This window comes from Pleurodeles waltl, chromosome 9 (genome assembly GCF_031143425.1).
Source record: "Pleurodeles waltl isolate 20211129_DDA chromosome 9, aPleWal1.hap1.20221129, whole genome shotgun sequence".
Lineage (NCBI taxonomy): Eukaryota > Metazoa > Chordata > Amphibia > Caudata > Salamandridae > Pleurodeles > Pleurodeles waltl.
This window is the reverse complement of record NC_090448.1, coordinates 180,054,478-180,072,462: the sequence shown is the minus strand read 5'-3', so window position 1 is coordinate 180,072,462 and position 17,985 is coordinate 180,054,478. Positions and strand designations below refer to the sequence as shown.

General features: G+C 42.7%; 1 protein-coding gene across 2 annotated transcripts in view; it reads left to right on the top strand.

Annotated features, from left to right (window-relative positions):
- The window catches only part of CEP15 (centrosomal protein 15), an 86,069-nt gene extending 69,480 nt beyond the window's left edge, over window positions 1-16,589 (top strand). The window contains exon 5 of one of the 2 annotated variants that reach the window (XM_069206535.1): window positions 15,278-16,589. In XM_069206535.1, the coding sequence (XP_069062636.1) occupies window positions 15,278-15,496 (219 nt within the window). In that variant the 3' untranslated portion in view covers window positions 15,497-16,589. Of the gene's footprint in view, window positions 1-5,293; window positions 5,424-15,277 lie in introns of those variants that run through there. The other variant, XM_069206536.1, reaches the window with a different exon arrangement.
- Window positions 16,590-17,985: the final 1,396 nt, after the last annotated feature.

The window sequence follows — 17,985 nt, the reverse complement described above, 5'->3', positions numbered from 1 at the left end:
TTAGATGAGGATGGTGCCCCTCAGGAAGGCGTTGTGTTTTACACCATTTAGAGGTCCTTTTTCTTGCTGAGGAGGGAGTGGTTTAAAACATGTTCTTGAGGGAAGCGCATTATAAACCCAAATTGTTTGAGTGTTATTCACACGCAAATGCAATGAACATATCAGACCGAGGACCCAGCACGAAGGGTTGTATGTCACCACCTAAAATACAATGGAGTCCATATACTGCTACATAGAATCTACTACATTGAAATGAGCCCCTCTGAAATTACCACTTCAGGGATTACCACTCCTGAGATTACCAGTACTGTGATTACTACCTCTGAGATTACCAGTGCAAAGATTACCGCTGCTGATATACCACTATTGTGATTACTACCTCTGAGAGTATCACTGCAGGGATTACCACTGCTGAGATTACTTCAGCTATGATTACTACCTCTGAGATAATCTCAGCAGTGGTAATCCCTGCAGGGGTTACCTCTATTGTGATTACTACCTCGGAGATTACCATTGCAGGGATTACCACTGCAGGAGTTATCACTGCTGAATTGCCACTACTGTGATTACTACCTTTGAGAGTACCACTTCAGGGATTACCACTTCCTTGATTACTAACTCTGAGATTACCACTACTGTGATTACTACCTCTGAGATTACCCTTGCAATGGTTACCACTACTGTGATTACTACCTCTGAGATTACCAGTGCAGGGATTACATTTTATGAGATTACCACTGTTGAAATTATCACTGCAGGGATTACCACTGCTGAGATTACCACCACTGGAATTACTATCTCTGAGATTACCACTGGAGGGGTTACCACTGCAGGGATTACCATTTCTGAGATTACCACTACATTGAGTAAAATAGATTCAGGAGTAAGTGTACTGACCCTATGCTAACCTACACCTTAAACTGAAACCTTACTTTATAACTACCCACCACCCTATCTTTATGGCCATACAGTGCCCTCTCCTTAACCCAGTGGTTACATTGTGCCGGGGGGGGGGGGGGGTCAGTGGGCCCACCAGTACATGTTTTGGAGGACCAGGACTCTTCCACTCTGTCCATGATGGTCCTAGTGGTATTTACAATGCATGGGCCTGCCCTGTTCATTAGTCCCACCCAGACCCAGGCATAGACATGACTGTAGCATTCTCAAGTGGCAGGAACACCAAGCGCTTCATTTTCCTGCATCCATTATTATGTTAAACACTTCTGTGCCAAGGCAAAGACACGCTTTCATTTTCATAAAATAATATTTTGTACCCTGTAACAAGTCCAGCATTTCAGGATTTTTATTGAGTATTTCCCTGTTCTTTGTCCATGTACACCGGCATGTTATCAGTTTTAGGTGGACCGGCCCCTTTGAACTTCCCTTTGATATTTTAGAAGATGCTGCTTTGTTTCACTCTTTGCCTTTTTTTTGGTAGAACACTAAAAATGTGTCCTGCATGTTCTGGACCTGCTTCTGCTTCATGAAGGGTGTTTGGGGAAAATGCAGCTGTGTTTACCTAGTCATATCCTGTCTCTCTGCAGTTCTAAATTGCCCGGTACCTCACTCACTCAAACTTTTATTGTTTCAGTTACTCATCCTCACTCCCACTCAGGGGTGTAGTTTCAGGGGGGTATTTGGGGGGTTACGCCCCCCACTAATAAATGTATATTCAGATGAATTGTTGGATACAGGTGCTTTCAGTTGGGTATGGTGAGTTGTCTGTCGGGTTTCACATGGAATTTATGCATGCACACACTGACAAAGCACACCCACACTATCTCTCATCTCTGTTTTGAAAGCTCAAAAAATGTTAATTATTTTACAAAATATTATGTTCCTCTCATTTATTAATCATACCAATCTTCACTGCTCTCTCTTTCCTCTGCCGCTTAAGTCACTCTCATGCAATCTGCTTGTCATATGATGTATTTTAACAATATATACCAGCCGGGGGGGGGGGCCTCCTGTAGGGGCAAAGCAGCGGGCAGGGGCACAACCACGTAAAGGAATATTAAAAAAATAAACTCTCCTCCGCCTTGCTGCTCTTCTGGCTCCCGCTCCACTCGCTGCAGGCACAGGCTCCCAGCCTGCCCTTAGCGACCAATCCTGATGCTGCTCTCGCATGAGAGCAGTGTTGGGATTGGCCGGAGTGCCCTGTCTTGGCGCTCCAAGGCAGAGTGGGAGCCTCTGCCTGCTTTCTTCAACCCGGCAACACAGTGCCGAGTTCGACAGGGCCCAGTGTGCATGTGTGTTTGGCCGTCCCGAGATGCCCAGCTAAACATACATTAACACTGAGGGGAGTGCTGTGCTCTCCCCCCTCCGTCCCTGTCATCACCCATGGCCAAGCGCCCTGAAAAATAAAAACAATAATAAACACTGTTTGTTTATTATCGTTTTAATTTTTCATTTTGCAGCTCCTGCTGCTGGCAGGGCGGGCGACGCTCCTCCGCCATAGTTGAGCAGACTTCTGTTTCCTTTTGTGTGTTTGCTTTGCACTCATGGTGGCCGTCGGCTCGCTTCTGTGAAACTGTTTTACTTTTCAGTTTATGTGGCAAGAAAAGTCTGATTAGGAGTTTACAACGCTAATAGATTTAATGTGAATAAACGCGAGACCCACTGCATTTCAAATGCTTGTTATGTTTAGTAATTGTTATTCTTCTAACTGAACTAGCAGACCCTTGCCTAATCCTCCAACTACGCATTACTTTTCCTGACAAGATAGACATAAAAAAAGGCATTTTATGGTTTGGGAAACCAACAAGCCAGCATTCCCAATGAATGGAAGACCCTCTTGCTGCTGAGTTACACAGCATTTTGCATCCTTTCCATGTGTGTGTATGGGTGCCACACACACATTTTCTACGTGTGATTTACACATTTATGTCAATTCTTCTTTGCCCTCCAACCCAGCCTGGAGCCACACCTAAGAAGATCACACATTTCTCCATCTTTTACTCTTTCACAGAATTACCTGCTTCAATTAGCCCCCATCATCAGGCTCGGAGTCCCAAGTGATATAAATCAGCAGGAAACCCAATTAAAATGGCCACAATCACCAAAAGAGTGTTTCTTTAGTTCCACTATCATCTTTGTGACACACACCCAAACGTTAGTCAATCAGGGAAATGTACTAAGCAAAGCACCCTCATTCCCACCAAAAGCCTCCGTAATTTGATTTTCTACTGTGCTTTGAGCATGGAGGGGAGTGCCTGAATGACTGAGCTGTCAACTATCTACTATATATGCCAATGAAAATCAGGATTTCACGTTTTCTTTTCTCCTGGAAAACCTCCAAGGCCCAACTTCAGCATGTGAGTTTCTGTGGGTTACTTTTGGGTGTTTTGTCTTTTGGACCAGGAGAATTTTCAGCCAAAATGTCAACTTCTTTCAGAGACAGAAGACATATCTCTACAAAGCCGTTCAGCATGTATCTTCAAAAGTATTTAATTTTCACTGATGCACCAAGTACATTTACTTCTTTTATCTAATAAATAAGGCATCAAAAAGTAGAATCTGTCAAGTCCAAAGCCTTGTCAACAGCAAAGATGGGCAAGTCATCTGCTTCTAATTCAGTGGGCCTATTTTTCTGTCAACAGCCACTTCCTCGTCATGGATAGCCTCACTGACTGTCACCTCATTGGTAGCAGTCTTCTGCTCTTCTTTGATGGTCATGTCCTTGTTGATGGTGCTCACCATCCTGTTGTTGCTGGTAATGCCCTCAACGATGACCATCATTCTCACTGTCGATGTGTGATTCTCATTGTCGATGAGTGTTTTTATTGAAGGTGCCACTGAACTTTATGCAGCTCCCCTCTTCTCTGAAGGTGATGGACTGACTTTCCACCCTATTTTGGAACATGATGAGGAAGATGATCTTCGGGGAAATATTTCAGCAAAAGAACAATTCCAGATGGCGTATACTCTGCAACAGTTAAAAGTGTTCCCATAATATGATCCGAAAGAGCTGCAACAACATTATGAAGCCAACTTCTACTAAAATGTTAGACATTATAATAGTTATGAATATTATTCTAATCTCCACTGTGCCATAGCTATACGTTCATCAAAACTGTCGCTTTGCAAAGGTTCTGGTTGATTTTTCTTTTTTTATTCATATTTTATTTTCTAAGTAATTTTAATAAAATATGAAGAATATTTGCAAGAGACTGAAGGATCCGATTTCATTTCAATGGCAGCCTTCTAATCTCTACCAGTGCTTCTGCCACTGCAAGTGCCATTTCCACTGACGCTAGAAGGTATGGCCAAAGTGGAAGGTAAGTATGAAGTTGAGGACATGGAGGATAGACCAGAAGAGGGTGCTATAAGCCTGGAAACCAGCAATGACAGCGACTCTTAGGATGAAGATGACAATCATAATTTTCTCATGCTAGATAATGTTAGCACTATCTACGTAGGAATCTACACCAAATGACATTTGAGTGACATGTTGTGCTTGAAAGTGTGATAAAGAAATGTGGCCTATCCATGGCAGCAGAGGAGCAGAAATGTCTCTGCTGTGATTTTAAGGAACAACCCAGAATGTTAATTTAGCCCTTCCCTATTCTGGTTTTGCTTGGTAAGACGTACTTAAACTTAAGAAAAAACTGGCCACAGAATCTGCTACTGTTCCAACATTAGAAAAATACCAAGCCCTGAACTCTGCAGCTTCCTATTCCATTAGTCACCCAAGCCCTGATTAGGTCATTAGTGCATCAGCTCAGTGCACATCACATAATCCATTTACACTTTCTTCTATGCTTATTGCATCTCAGAACAGAACTTACTGACAGTTATATGTCCCTCACATGCCATTCAAGGAAAATATAGAGTGCCTTTGATTCTTGCTCCATGGTATTGTGAAAGATTTCACCTCACTCGCCTGGCCAGCATTGGTGTCTGCAGTTGTGGCCTCCCAATGTGTTGTACCCCCGCTCTGCGTAACACCTGCTTAGGGGGCGGGTTATCAGAGTGCAGAGCTGAAAGGCATGTCAAACACAGTTTTCTGGCAGTTTGGTAAAACATACTTCTCCTAGATAATTGGGTATAGCTAACCTTATGTTGATGCTTATCCAAGACAGTCCTCTTCTACAGTGTTAGATGGTTGAAGCCCCCAATCCAAAATTGTGCTTGCCTCTTCTCCTGTGATATTATTTCCTGCATAGATCATTTGTAAGGAGATTGTGATTTGAAGTACGCTTTGCAATGTATATGTTCCCTACTTTATCGCCATGTTCTTCATCTACTCCATTTCCTTTGTAAGCCTGATTTTTGGCTCTCTTGTCTTTTGCAGGTTTGCTCTGAATTCTTTCTTCTGGAAGATCTTAATGCCGAACTTCATTTCAAGGCCCTTTTGGTGCCTTTCTTTTAACATTGACTACCCCCTACATTAAAGAACTACCCAAATTTTCAAGAACGTGTTTTTGCCATTTGCAGCCTGCAGCCTTGCCTCCTGACTGGGATCTTCTTTAGGAGACACATGACACCTTTAAAGTGTATATCACTGTTCAGGTTAAAAGTGTATCTACAAAGAGAGGTTGCACTTTCCTTAAGCTTTCAAAAAGGAAACTAAAGAGATCTTCATTGCATCCACTACTTTACTGCCCACCCTTGATTAAGATAAGAGGTGTATTCGTGCGCTAGACAAGAGTGAGGTCCCTGGTAGCAATTTTCATTAAGGGGGTCAATGTGCAGATCTTTCTGCACTGTTGTGAGAAACTGGGTTGTTGGTTGAGTGGGGTGGAACCGTAGTCGAGCACCAGCCACAATCCTCAGGGTAAACCACAAAAAGTCACTTGTGCTTAACCGTCTGGCAACTTGACACAAAAGCACTCTAAACTTAAAGGCAATGTATAAATTATTTATGAACCACAAACAGTAATAAAGTGAAAACACAGCACAAGAAAAATCTCACAGCAATTTAGAAAAATAGAGTCAAATTAAGCAAAAAAGATCAAATCAATAGATCCTGAAATATGGAATTTCAAAGGTTTGGGGTAAGTACAGCTTGTAAAAGCACAAAGCGCCACTTACGTTAACCTAGTCGTGCGAGACTGAGTGAAAGTTGCCAGTTCAGGCTGACCGTGATGGAGCACTGGCCAGATACAGAGACCATGTTAGTCCAGATGAAAAAGTTACTTTCTCAAAGTTTGGTGCGGAGAATCCAGTTAACGGCAGAGGAGGCCTCGAGGAGCAGGTAGAGCCCCGTGGATGGTCATCTGTTTAGCGCAGAATTAGGACTTAAAATCTGACTACAATTCTCTAGACACCAAACATATGTCCACCTGCTCCCAAACAAAAATTATCAGTTATCTAATGTAAATCTAATACGGTAACTCTATGTTATCCTGTGGGATAGCAAATTTGTGAGTTTTAAACACCAGGATATAGTAAACTTAAAAGTGCATTTTTCAACTTTTTAAATACATTGCTCCTTACCGTAGGTGCTGTTTAAAGGCCTACTCTAGGGGTGACCTATATGTATTAAAAAAGGAGTGTTATGCTTGGCAAAGAAGTTCTGATGCCTAGTCGAATTGGCAGTTTATAACTGCATATAGGCTGCAATGGGAGACCTAAGACATGTTTAAAAAGACTACTTTAGCAGGTGACACAATAAGTGGTGCAGAGCCACTAGTATCATTTAACTTATAGGGCCTGGATACTTGTAGGTAGTATAATTTTACTATGGACTTACATAGAAATTAAATGTGCCAATTGGATGTAAGCCAATTCTACCATGTTTAAAGGAGAGAGCACAAGCTCTTTAGCACTGTTTAGCAGTGGTAAAGGATGCAGAGTCCTAAAGTCAACAAAAACAAACGGAGCACTACAGGAGGGGTGAAAGTGAAATTTTGGGGGACTACCACCCTAGGATGTTGAGTCTGATTTGTGTGTCTCTTTCTCTTTTTCTCTCTTTCTCTCTTTCCTCACACCCTCATAGCAGTTCTCATCACTAAGGTGGAAGAACCTGAAAAAACCAACAGTATTGGAGTGGTCTGTCCCAGCATGGTGTTCCACCGTGAAGCCCATTCTCTGTAGGGAGATGGACCACCTCAACAGTTAGAAATTTGTATTCCTCATTTTCATGAGTCTCTGGAGGGCTCAGTGGTCTGTCTGGACCTAGAATTGAATCCTAGAAAAGCGTGGTCTCAACTTCTTCAATGCCCAGACTACTGCAAAATATCTCTTTATAAGGCACTCTACCTCTGTTACCTAGATAGTAGCCTCCCACTGATGAAGGTTACTGGTTGGTCTTGGGTCCTCTTCATTTAGTTGTGAGAGCGTAGGCCCTATGCCATGCTCTGAGACATGTTTGGACTAAGAGGTAGTGTTTAGAGAAGCTGGGCACCTTAAGTACTGGTGCGGTGCACATGGCCTCCTTCAAGGTGTTGAACACTTTGTGGTACATCTCTGTCCAGATTACCTTCTTGGGCTGCTTTTTAAAAGTCGTCTCAGTCAAGGGGGCAATAATGGTGCCATAGCCTTGACAAATCTCTTGTAATGGCCTGTGAGGTACAGGAAGACCCTCACATAGAGATGAAGACCTCGATGCTGTCTTAGTAGCCGGCACTGAAGACCTCTAAACCCGCTAGGACCAGGTTGACCAATCTCTGGAAGATGGCAGGTGCTATCTTTAACCCAGAGGGCACCACTCTGAAGAAGAAGTGGCCCTTAGGGGGTGGAGAATGCAGACCTCCACTTGGCCTCCTCTGTTATAGCAGTCTGTGACTACCCTGACATCAAATCAATGGTACTCAGAAACTTGGCATCTCCCAGACGATCAATAGGCCCATGAGCTCAGGCATGGGGGTATGCATCAGTCTTAGTGGCTGAATTGAGCCCTCTATAATCCATCCAGAACTAGAGTTCCGGTCTAGTATCCAGTGGGGCAGCCTTGGGAACCAGTACTACTGAGCTAAACCAAGGTTTGTTGGAGTGCTCAATTACCACTAGTTATAGAATCTTGAACACCTCTTCCTTGAGGCTTGCATTTACTTTGTCCGACATCCTGTAGATCTTACTCTTCACAGGCATACCTTCTGCTGTGTCAGTACTGTGGGTACACCAGGGGTAAGTGAGAACAGGGAGGAGAACCGCTTCAACAGTTTATGGCAGTCTCTGTCTTGGTAGAGAGTCAGAGAGGGGGAGAGGTTCACGCCCTCTACTGATCCAACCTGCTCTTTTGAGGGGAGAAGACCCAGGGGAGGTTCATTTTCTTCCTCCTCACCCCCATCTGTCACCAAGAGCATAGGGACCTTGGATCTTTAAAAGTGTGGCTTGAGGCAGTTACCGTGCATGGCCCTTAAAGGTCCATCAGTCAGGTGACGTCACCCTTCACTCCTTTACATTATATGCCCCAGCCCACAAGTTCTGCAAGGCCAGGGCTCCACTGTTTCCATCATCCACACTTTCTGACCAGGTTGAAACTTGACCAAAGTGGCCTTCTGGCCATACCAGAGTTTCATGACCTATTTGGTGGCTAAGTTCTCAGTGGCAGTCTTCCTGAACTTCTTCTTCTTGGGTCTTAGGGCCAACATGTAGCTGACTACATCCTGAGGGGGTTTCTTGGGAGCTTGCTCCCACCCCTTCTTTATGAGGCTGAGAGGCCCTCTGACAGGATGACTATGCAGAAGCTCAAAGGAGCTCAACCAAACTCCCTTCTGAGTCACCTCCTTGTGAAGAAACAACAGACAACAAGATGATGTCCCACTTCCTTCTCAAGTCTCAGATAGGCCCATTGTCATGCTTTTCAGGGTCTTGTTGAACCATTCAACAACCCATTGGTTTGGGAATGATTGTGTGTAGTGAACTTGTAGGTTACTCCACATTTGTCCCACATTGACTTCTTGTATGCAGACATGCCTCAGCCCTACGCTACCTCCTTGGGGAAACCACTCGGGTAAAGATCTCATCAGTGCCATGGTCACAGTGGGCATGGTCAATGTTTTCAGACAAATGACTTCCAGATGCTTGGTAGCATGGTCCACCAAGACCGGGCTGAGTCAACAACAGGAAGGGGAACCAATGAAGCCTTCTGTTTTCCCCTCGATCTTCCCAGTGGCCTGGCAGGTAGGGAAGAAACTACAGAATTCATCTATGGCCATATGCATCTGGGGCCAATAGACGTGGGTGACTAGTCTTTCAAAGGTCTTGGTCCGCCCCAGTTTTCATGCCGGGGTAGATCATGAGCCAGTACCAGTAGGAAGGCCCTGTAATACTGGGACCATCAACACACTGGTTGCCCCAGGCGTAAGAACCTTAGGGTCGCAATACAGGAGATCATTCTTCCAGTAGAAGGGGTGATCACCAGACATGTCTCTATTTGCCTGTGTTTTGGACTGGCACTATACAACCTCAAAAATGGGACACTTTCTGCGCTAGGCATACTTCTGCCTGTAAGGGACCTCCTTTAGAGTGCCAACCGGCCAGTTCTGGTATGTCTTCCAGGGCCGCAATGTCTTTCCCTGTAGGTTCTGGAGCATCACCCTCAGGTTCTGCATCCTCCCAGACCATGGGAATTTCGGGGGGCAGGTTTCACACACCCTGTGTCCCTCTTCTTCTTGGCAGGTGTCAGGACCAAGCTCCTAGATCTTTGGATTTGCCTCTCTGGAGGCCATGGACCGTATGGCCTGGAACAACCACATCAGGCAACCCCAGCATCTCCAAGTGGTACTAGACCTCCACCTCCTTTCAGATGGTATGTCCCACATCATTACCCAATAGACAATGTTCTGGAATGGCTAGACGTGTAGCTATCTTCAAGAACCTTTGCCAACCCCCACCCCCGCCTTTCAGAGGGAACCAGAGCCATTGGGTAGTAACTTTAGTGGTTGTCAGCATTAACCACCTGGTGGACTAGATTGGAAAGTACCTACTCCGAGAACACCAGAGGACACTTGTCAGTAGTCATACTGTCTCCTCTGTCTCTGACATCCTCCACCCTCTGCTCATTGATGGTCATCCACTGCCTGTACTTAGTATTACTTTGCATGGAAGTCTTCAGTACCAGCTCTCTGTCTCCCAATGACATTGAGGTGAGCACTGCACTAACCCCCATAATAACTGACAGCCTTCTACCCGAGCACTATACTAGCCATTTGCAGTCAGTTGGGGTCTCTCTTTGCGTGCCTGTACCTGTAAACACTCAAAGCACTTAGGGGTGAAGTGGCCTGACAGCTACGTCCCATGGAACCCCCATCTTCTGATCAGAATTTGGCTGGGAAACTTGCAAACTCCTTTAGGGGCCTTCTGAGAACTCTGTTGTTTTTCCCTCTTTCTTCTGGTGGGGACCCTGTCCCCCTTCGGGTAATTCTCCCTTCCACCACTCATGGAGAACAGGACAAGACCCAAATAAGAATATCTTGTACTTCTTTGATTGGAAGTCAATTGACTTCAAGATTGTCACCATATTTTTGAATTTCAAGATGCTCCACCAAAGTTATTGGCTTGCAAGAGGGAACCTTCTTTCCTCCTACCTATATTGGCACTCTGTGACAGATCTAATTGGTTCATGGTGTGGGAAATATATTATAAATACCTGATCTTTGCAGTGAGACTCAAATCTGCACTCATTGTATTCACTATGGACACCTTGCTTCAGGAAAGTCGATATCCACATCTATCCTAATTTGGATGACTGGCATGTAGCTTAGCCTGATTTCCATGCAAGATTAATAAAAACTTATAGACCCTTTTTGTGTTACAATTGTGTAAATCGCAGTCACATCTTTGTTTAGAGTATATATTAGACAGGCAGTCGCGTTCCCTAAAGGCAAGTTACATTATGACATAACTCCTGAAGAATGCTAGCTCTGAGACCCTACTCTGTTTCATTTGGGCCGAACTGACCATTGAACCCAAAAATATAACAAACATTTGAATCAGTATGTGAAATGGTGTTGATCGGCGAAGTTGGAATGTAGTGAACTCAAAACCATTACCACCAATTACTTAATTTTGTGAACCAGCTTATGTTCTAATAGAAATCAGAGGGGGTCTCGAAACAACCTGCCTAATTAATATTTATTAGCCATGTTGCTAATTGTGACTTCTTCTGTTTAGCTATCTTCAAAGGAGTATTGACTAGCAAACGAAAGCAGACCACTATCCCATCCAACCATCCCTGTGACAGAATTTTAAAATGTATGTTTTGTTTATATTAAAGCAGCCAAGAAAATGGGGCTGCTTTATGTGTGTTTTTTTTTTTTCTTTTCACCATTTTGGAAAACCTCCGTGAGAGCAGCCAACTGCCCTGGAGATGCCACTGTGATTCCCAAAGGGCAGGGGGACTAAACTGGTCCCGTTTCGCCTTGCAAATCAGTTACCACCCCACTTGGAAGCTGGTAACTCGTCGGTGAATTCTAACAGGAATTACAGATGCAAACAATTAATAATAGGTTACTGATTCACAGTTAGAAAATAAAACTCCAAACACACCCCTTGCAATTTGCAAATCTGCTTTTGTTTCTAAACCCACTTAGAGACTGGGAAACTTTTTCTAATTGCTCAGTGGGTTTAGTACATTAGAAACCGTTTTTGTATCACTTGCAAACCCACTTATTTAACAAATCGAAGTGCGTTTTACCAGTAAAAAAAACCTTTGTACATCTGGCCCTATATCAGTCTCAGTGCTTTTATCACTGTTTGTAAATGTAAAATGTAAATGTATAGCGCACTACTCACCCGTTAGGGTCTCAAGGCGCTGTACTCATACCGCTATGGAACCCCTCCTGGCTTTTCCCTGTGAGGCGCCCACTCCTGAGCACCCCCAGGGTGAAGCCAGGCATCCAAGCGCTGTTGGGGCCGTTGTGGAGATTAAGCAAGCTATTGCCCAGAGTTGCAGAGTGGGACCCATGAATTAGATTAGGCACCCTGAGGCGAGAATTATCTGGTCAAGGGGAATTGATCCCAAGACCTGCCGAAGCGGGACTTGAACCCTGGTCTTGAGCCAGATCTCCGCTTCAGGGTCTGCCTCTAACCATTGAGCCACACTTCTCCACTTGATTCAGTATGTATCGGCTGGCGAGACATACTATTTGCTTTAAGTCTTACTTCCTGCCACACGCACTATTCGAAAACCATAGCCCAATACCTTGGTACTAAATCTGCGGATTTGGGGCGTTGCTTTAGAGGAATGTAAATCGGTTGTACTCAGACATGAAGGGTTTATGATCTGTCTGTTGTGTAAAATTCACCCTCCCACGAACTTAATTTCTGAATCCATTAGCCTCCTTTTGAATCCTGGAAGATGACTTCTCTGCATTTTTCAACACAGGACCCGTAGGCGCCGAGCAAACCCCAGCTTTAATATGGATTTTCAGCTGCAAGAGGGGCATATCCAGCTTCTTGACTTAACTCTGTTGCATTCTTTCGTAACATCTGCGTCCTGAACTCTAATCCGAATAAACATAACACATGTGACGCTTGAAGGTCATGACACATAGTGTAGCACGCTTCTGGACTCCTACTTAAGACACAACACCAACACTGTGCAACACCATAAGACACAAACATACCCTGTTAGAAGGCTTCTCTCCAGGGACCTCTCTTCTGCATTTGATAAGGTAGACAGGTCCAAATTGTGGTTGAACCTGTCCCCTATCGGGGTGAACAATGGCTTCGTGGCCTTGTAGCCTTCCCTTAACAATGGCCAGAGCAGGTCTCTGAGATTTGTTTATAGGAGAAGTGCACGGCTGGTTTTTATCTTACAATGATCTTAGTGACGTCACATGGATTGCGAATTGAGCAACAATGGTGCTGACCCACCTAAGTTAGGTGCAGACAGGTAACCCTGATTCTTTACTTCGCTGTCACAGTCCTTACATCGCAGACTCCTAATGGATTACACCACTTAGTTTCCAGATTTTCTGACTTTTACAGAGTGTTTTGTACTTGTGACAGACTTCAACAAGTCAAAGCTAATGTCGTTTGGGTATCCGGCTTATAAAAATAACCCATTTTGTCCTAATGATCGGAATTTGGAGACAATTTTTTTTTTTTTTTTTTTTTTTTTTTTTTTTTTTAGTCCTTACGTAAGGGTCATCTTTAATTGGAAGTTGAATTTATCCTACCTACTGGATTTTTTGCCTTACAAAGCATAATGGCGGGATCCACTTTAAAAAAAAAAAAACGACATGCATATCCCCTTTGATTTAAAAAAAAAAAAAAAAAAAAAAACAGTGTTTAAGGCGAATAGTGTGTTAGCCGTAATTTATGTTGCAGGTATCTGGGGCTATATCAGCTTACATCCTTCACAGATGACCGAGGAAATTTTGTATGTGTATTTTAGGTCGGTATCCCAGAGTTTCTACTTAAATGCCTGTTATCAATAGGTCAGTCTACAGTTGGGTCTGTGTGCCAGAGTTTCTACTTAAATTCCTGCCATCAATTAGCTCAGGCTGCAGTTTTTATCATATAAGATCAAATGGCCACCCATGGCCTTGTGCTTCTCTCTGTGAGAAGAAATCATTATCAATGTGCTTACGTTTTAAAAAGCACTCTGTATTGCATGGTTTTGGTACATTTGGGAAAATCGCTTGCTTATTTTTTTTTTTTTTTAATCTTGATGATACTAACGAGCTTTCTGTGAGGACAGTAAAGTTGATTACCAAAAAGCTGAGCACCCGAAATCCGTGGTTTATGCAGACCACCGGCCACACACGTATTCAGTCTTGCATACATCTTCTGTCAATTGTTTTCTGTGCATAGGGGCAAGGCTTGCGTCCGGTTTTGGTCTCGAAGGGGAGCTAAAACTGCAGATCTGCATTTGGGAGTTTATTAAACCTGGGGTGTTCTTATGCATGTTTTCGATGTTTCGAAATGACCCATGGCGGCTCTTCAGGTCAGGCAAGATGTGGAGTGAAGATGCAGCATGCAGTGTCTGGTAAACGCTGTGTTGTGCGATGAAAACTAACTGAGTGTATTCTCTTTGAGAGTGTGCTGTATGAATTCGGTCAACGGCCTGTGTGGAGTTAAGTTTTTTTACTGTATATTTTACCATTTATTTGTATATTTGTTTTTATGACCACTGGTCGAAATTAATTAAAATTGATGATTATGACAGAAAACTGACTGATAAAGGGATGCACGAGGTGCTCGAAAATCACAAAAGAATGGAGCTATTTACCACTCGGGGACTTGCATCATTCATCCTGTGATCATATTTAAGTAATAACCCACTTATGTCCAGACTGATGCAAGAACGGTTTTGAAAACCGTGTTTGAATGTATATGCTGTTTTCGGCTCAGCCAGGAATGGTCCCTGATGATCTATTTGTTTGGTTCGAGTTTACTTAAAAAAATGTTACTACCCACCTCGTGTTTTTTCAAGAGTACTTTTCCTTGCTCAGTTTGTGGATATTTTCTTGCTGAAACCATTTCTTTTCATTTAAGGAGTGGGTTATTTAAGAGAGGAAGATGAGCAGCATGCTACAAGTGGTATTCCCTGTCTCCGTTCGAATTGAATTACGTTTTTTTTTGTCTCTATAAACCGCAAGCACATTAAGTAGCCTTCACTGTAATCGGCTGTTTGCTGTACAGGGTGAGAGAAAGTTCAGCCAGCAACGCTGTATGTGAGCGTCTTACTTTTATTCTTCTTCTGAAAAAAGTGTGGCGGATTAAAACCAATCTGAAATGGAGTGAAAGTTTCATTGTCCAAGGAAAAAGCAAAATACGAACATACCTATAACAGAACGCACCTGCATAACAGTCAAGCCTTTGTTTTTTCTTTACGGTCAAATAGAGGTCGGTTGGAAAATGTTTACAGTGAAAGTAGTTAAGGCCTAAAAATTTGTATTTTTATCTAAAGTAAAGGCTTCGAAAATGGCGTTCAGAAAATATTAAAGGTCTGTTCATGGTGACAAAATGAATGTCTGCGGTAGCCTATTTGACTCTCGTTGCTTGTTATGTTTTTCTGTCGGATACTTGAACGATTATTCACTGAGCATGCTTTAGAATTCCGATACGTTTGTTTACAGTAATTAAATTCACTGACCTGCTTTATATTGTACACAGTGCAGATTTGCAAAAGCTACCGATAAATAGTAAATGATTATTTCATTTATAGTGAAAATATGTATTTTATCTCAATACCCACAAGAGGGCGCCCCAATGCAAAGTATTCAAACCAACATCATAACTTGAAAACAGTTTTTAGGCCACTTTTTGAACAGTAGGTAATTTTTAACTACCACCGGGATTTCAGTTTCATTGTGTCCATGTATATATATATTCTGTCTCGGGTCACAAATAACACTGTTTTTTTTTCTTCTTTTTTTAGACTTGTTATTGGGCATCAATTGAAGAAAGTATTCCTAGATGGGAACACTTTCTTCTAGGAAGAACACACTCTCCCGTGGGTGTTGGAAAACAGAAACACGGAGTGCAGAAACAAAATCACCACCAAAAAAGAAAAGCAGACGACAAATACAAAGATCAACCACCTCCTACAGTGGATTCAAAGGTCACTCTTCGCCACAATAAAGGCTCAGGCCGTTAAATGCACTAGTGATCCTCTATCTCTTGAGCCAGATATTCTGTTTTGTATAATATTTCAGAATAATATAGATGTTAAGAAACATTGCGAGCACTGTTAAGCCATGTTCATTTTAGACAATTGGATTTGAAGGGCTGGTATTTCTTTTTTTTCTCCATTTACCTCTTTATTCATCCTTGTATTAGGAGTTTTGTCAACATAAATACGTTGATATTTATTTAACCAATAACGTGGAAGCAGGCTGTTTTTTATAACTCATCTCCTACCTCTCAGATATTTTCCACACATCCATCTCTCAGACCTATTTTTGATATTTCATTTAAAAATAAATTCATACATAGAAATCTCTGCTTTGTGTACCCGCATAAAAACCGAAAATATTTGATTAAAATGCAGTTCCTTGCTTGAACAAGAGGTACTGGGTACCCTCAGTGTTTTGTCAAGCCGGTCCCTGTTTTGGATTTTCGACAGAACCAAAGACGGTTTGCCCTGGCTAGAACTAGCAATCTTCTGGCCTCGTGGTTGTGCTTCTTGAATGTGAATAACGATGCAAGGTGCTCCTGTGGGGTGAAGAAGTAGCAAACGTAGAGGCGCCTCATACTGGCGTGTCCATACTTTAGGAGACAAGTAATCTACTTCCGCTGCCCCTTTAACAAAAGAAGAGACACCAACGCTGCAGTGTTTACCTCTACAGTGACGTGGGCATGGAAGATGCTTGAAAGAACGTTCTTGTGGTGCATCAGAGTCCTCTTGAGACTAGAAGGAGCTTTAACAAAGAGACAGCAACCGATGAATAAAATCTGGTCTGCAATTGTCAAACTGCTGCATATAGGCCGGGCCTTGAAATGGCACTCATCTGATGCAGCTGATTTGAATATGTGCCTTCAAGCATTCTGTTGTCCTCGAGTCGCCACAGAAATGTCTATGTAAACAATCCACATTTATAGACCCGTGACATAACCGTGGACCTGTTTTCTTGAATTAAGTGAGGACAGACAGCTTGGTCCTTGTCAAGAAATGCAGTGCCTTGTGCTAATCGGTTGAACCATCTACTTTTTTACATTCTGAATAAAAGGAGGTTCTCTGCTTGGTCTGCCATCCTTCCCAGTGATAATTGCTTTTATCACATTTTTCATCACAGCTCTGTTGTTATCTTTTTTCTGTTGTTTTTAACTTTTGAATGAGTCTTATTTTTTATTACTTTGACTTGTACTTGTCCTCTTTCTATAATCTTATGTGAATTGGAACATAATGGGTGACTCGATCATAACAAAACTGACTTTCAGAAATATGCTTTTTCCAATATTATCATACATAAGGGTTCACAGGTCTGAGCTGGCTTCTACTTTCTTGTCGACCTTGGTGTCTGACTTGATCTGCCTCACTTTTTACAGTGGTGTAGCGTTGACCTTGAGAAACATTTTGCTTGACTTATGTTTTTGAGAAAACGCCCACGACCATAGTGTAATACTCATAGAACATATTTTATGACTTTTTTTCCTGGCAGCATGTATACATTCGATTCACAGCTGTTGAATAAGTGACATATATATAACCTGGAGAACATAGTTAAAGTGAGTTGTGGTTGCTACTTTTAGTTCAAAACACTGAAATTAACCCTTGATGGTTACGCATGTATTCATGACTCGCCCCCCATGCATTGCAGGTAACATCACAAATGGCTATATCAATTACAGCATTGGTGACAATGCATTTCACCTTGTTATATCCTGCAAACGTCCATGTGTTTTTGATGACGTTAATATGCATTTTTGACCTTGATGTCCATAGGCAGATGAAACAAATAACTTCAGATACTTCCAAAAAGGCATTTTCTCCTAATTCACACTGCAGTAGAACGACTGGTTTTGGTCTCACTGGCAATGATAAATACGTTGGTGGTTGTTAAGACAACTGTGTATTGTCTCATCACATAATTCCAAAATGCATCAGATATTCTCTAAACCGGATAAGCACATATAGCACTTTAAACACATGAATGAAATAAGCCGTTTTATTGCAGTGTTCTTTCTCCACACCATATATGTACTTTGCATTTCATACAGTACAAAAAGAAAAATATGGTACAGATCAGGCTATGGGAGTCAAAGTTGTATCTAAATCCAGTCTTGGCTGGAGACTGGGAAAAGTGGCGAGGCAGGGGAAGGAGCAATAAAACAAAAAAATAAAAATTAAAAATAAAAATTAAAAAAAACATTAAAAACTCACCTGAACCTCACTGACTCACTCCAGGCACCCAGCCTGCCCGGCGGCCAATCACGACCCTGCTCAAAGCAGGGTTATGATTGGCTGGAGGGCCCTGGCTGGGCGTTCCTACTCAGACTGGGAGCCTGGGCTTGCTCTCTCCACCCCAGCAACACAGTACTGGGTTGGAGAGAGCACTTGTGCTCATGTGTGTTTGGCCGGCCAGAGTGCTTGTCACCCCATGGCCCCTTTAAAAATAAAATGATAATAAGCATATATTATTGTTT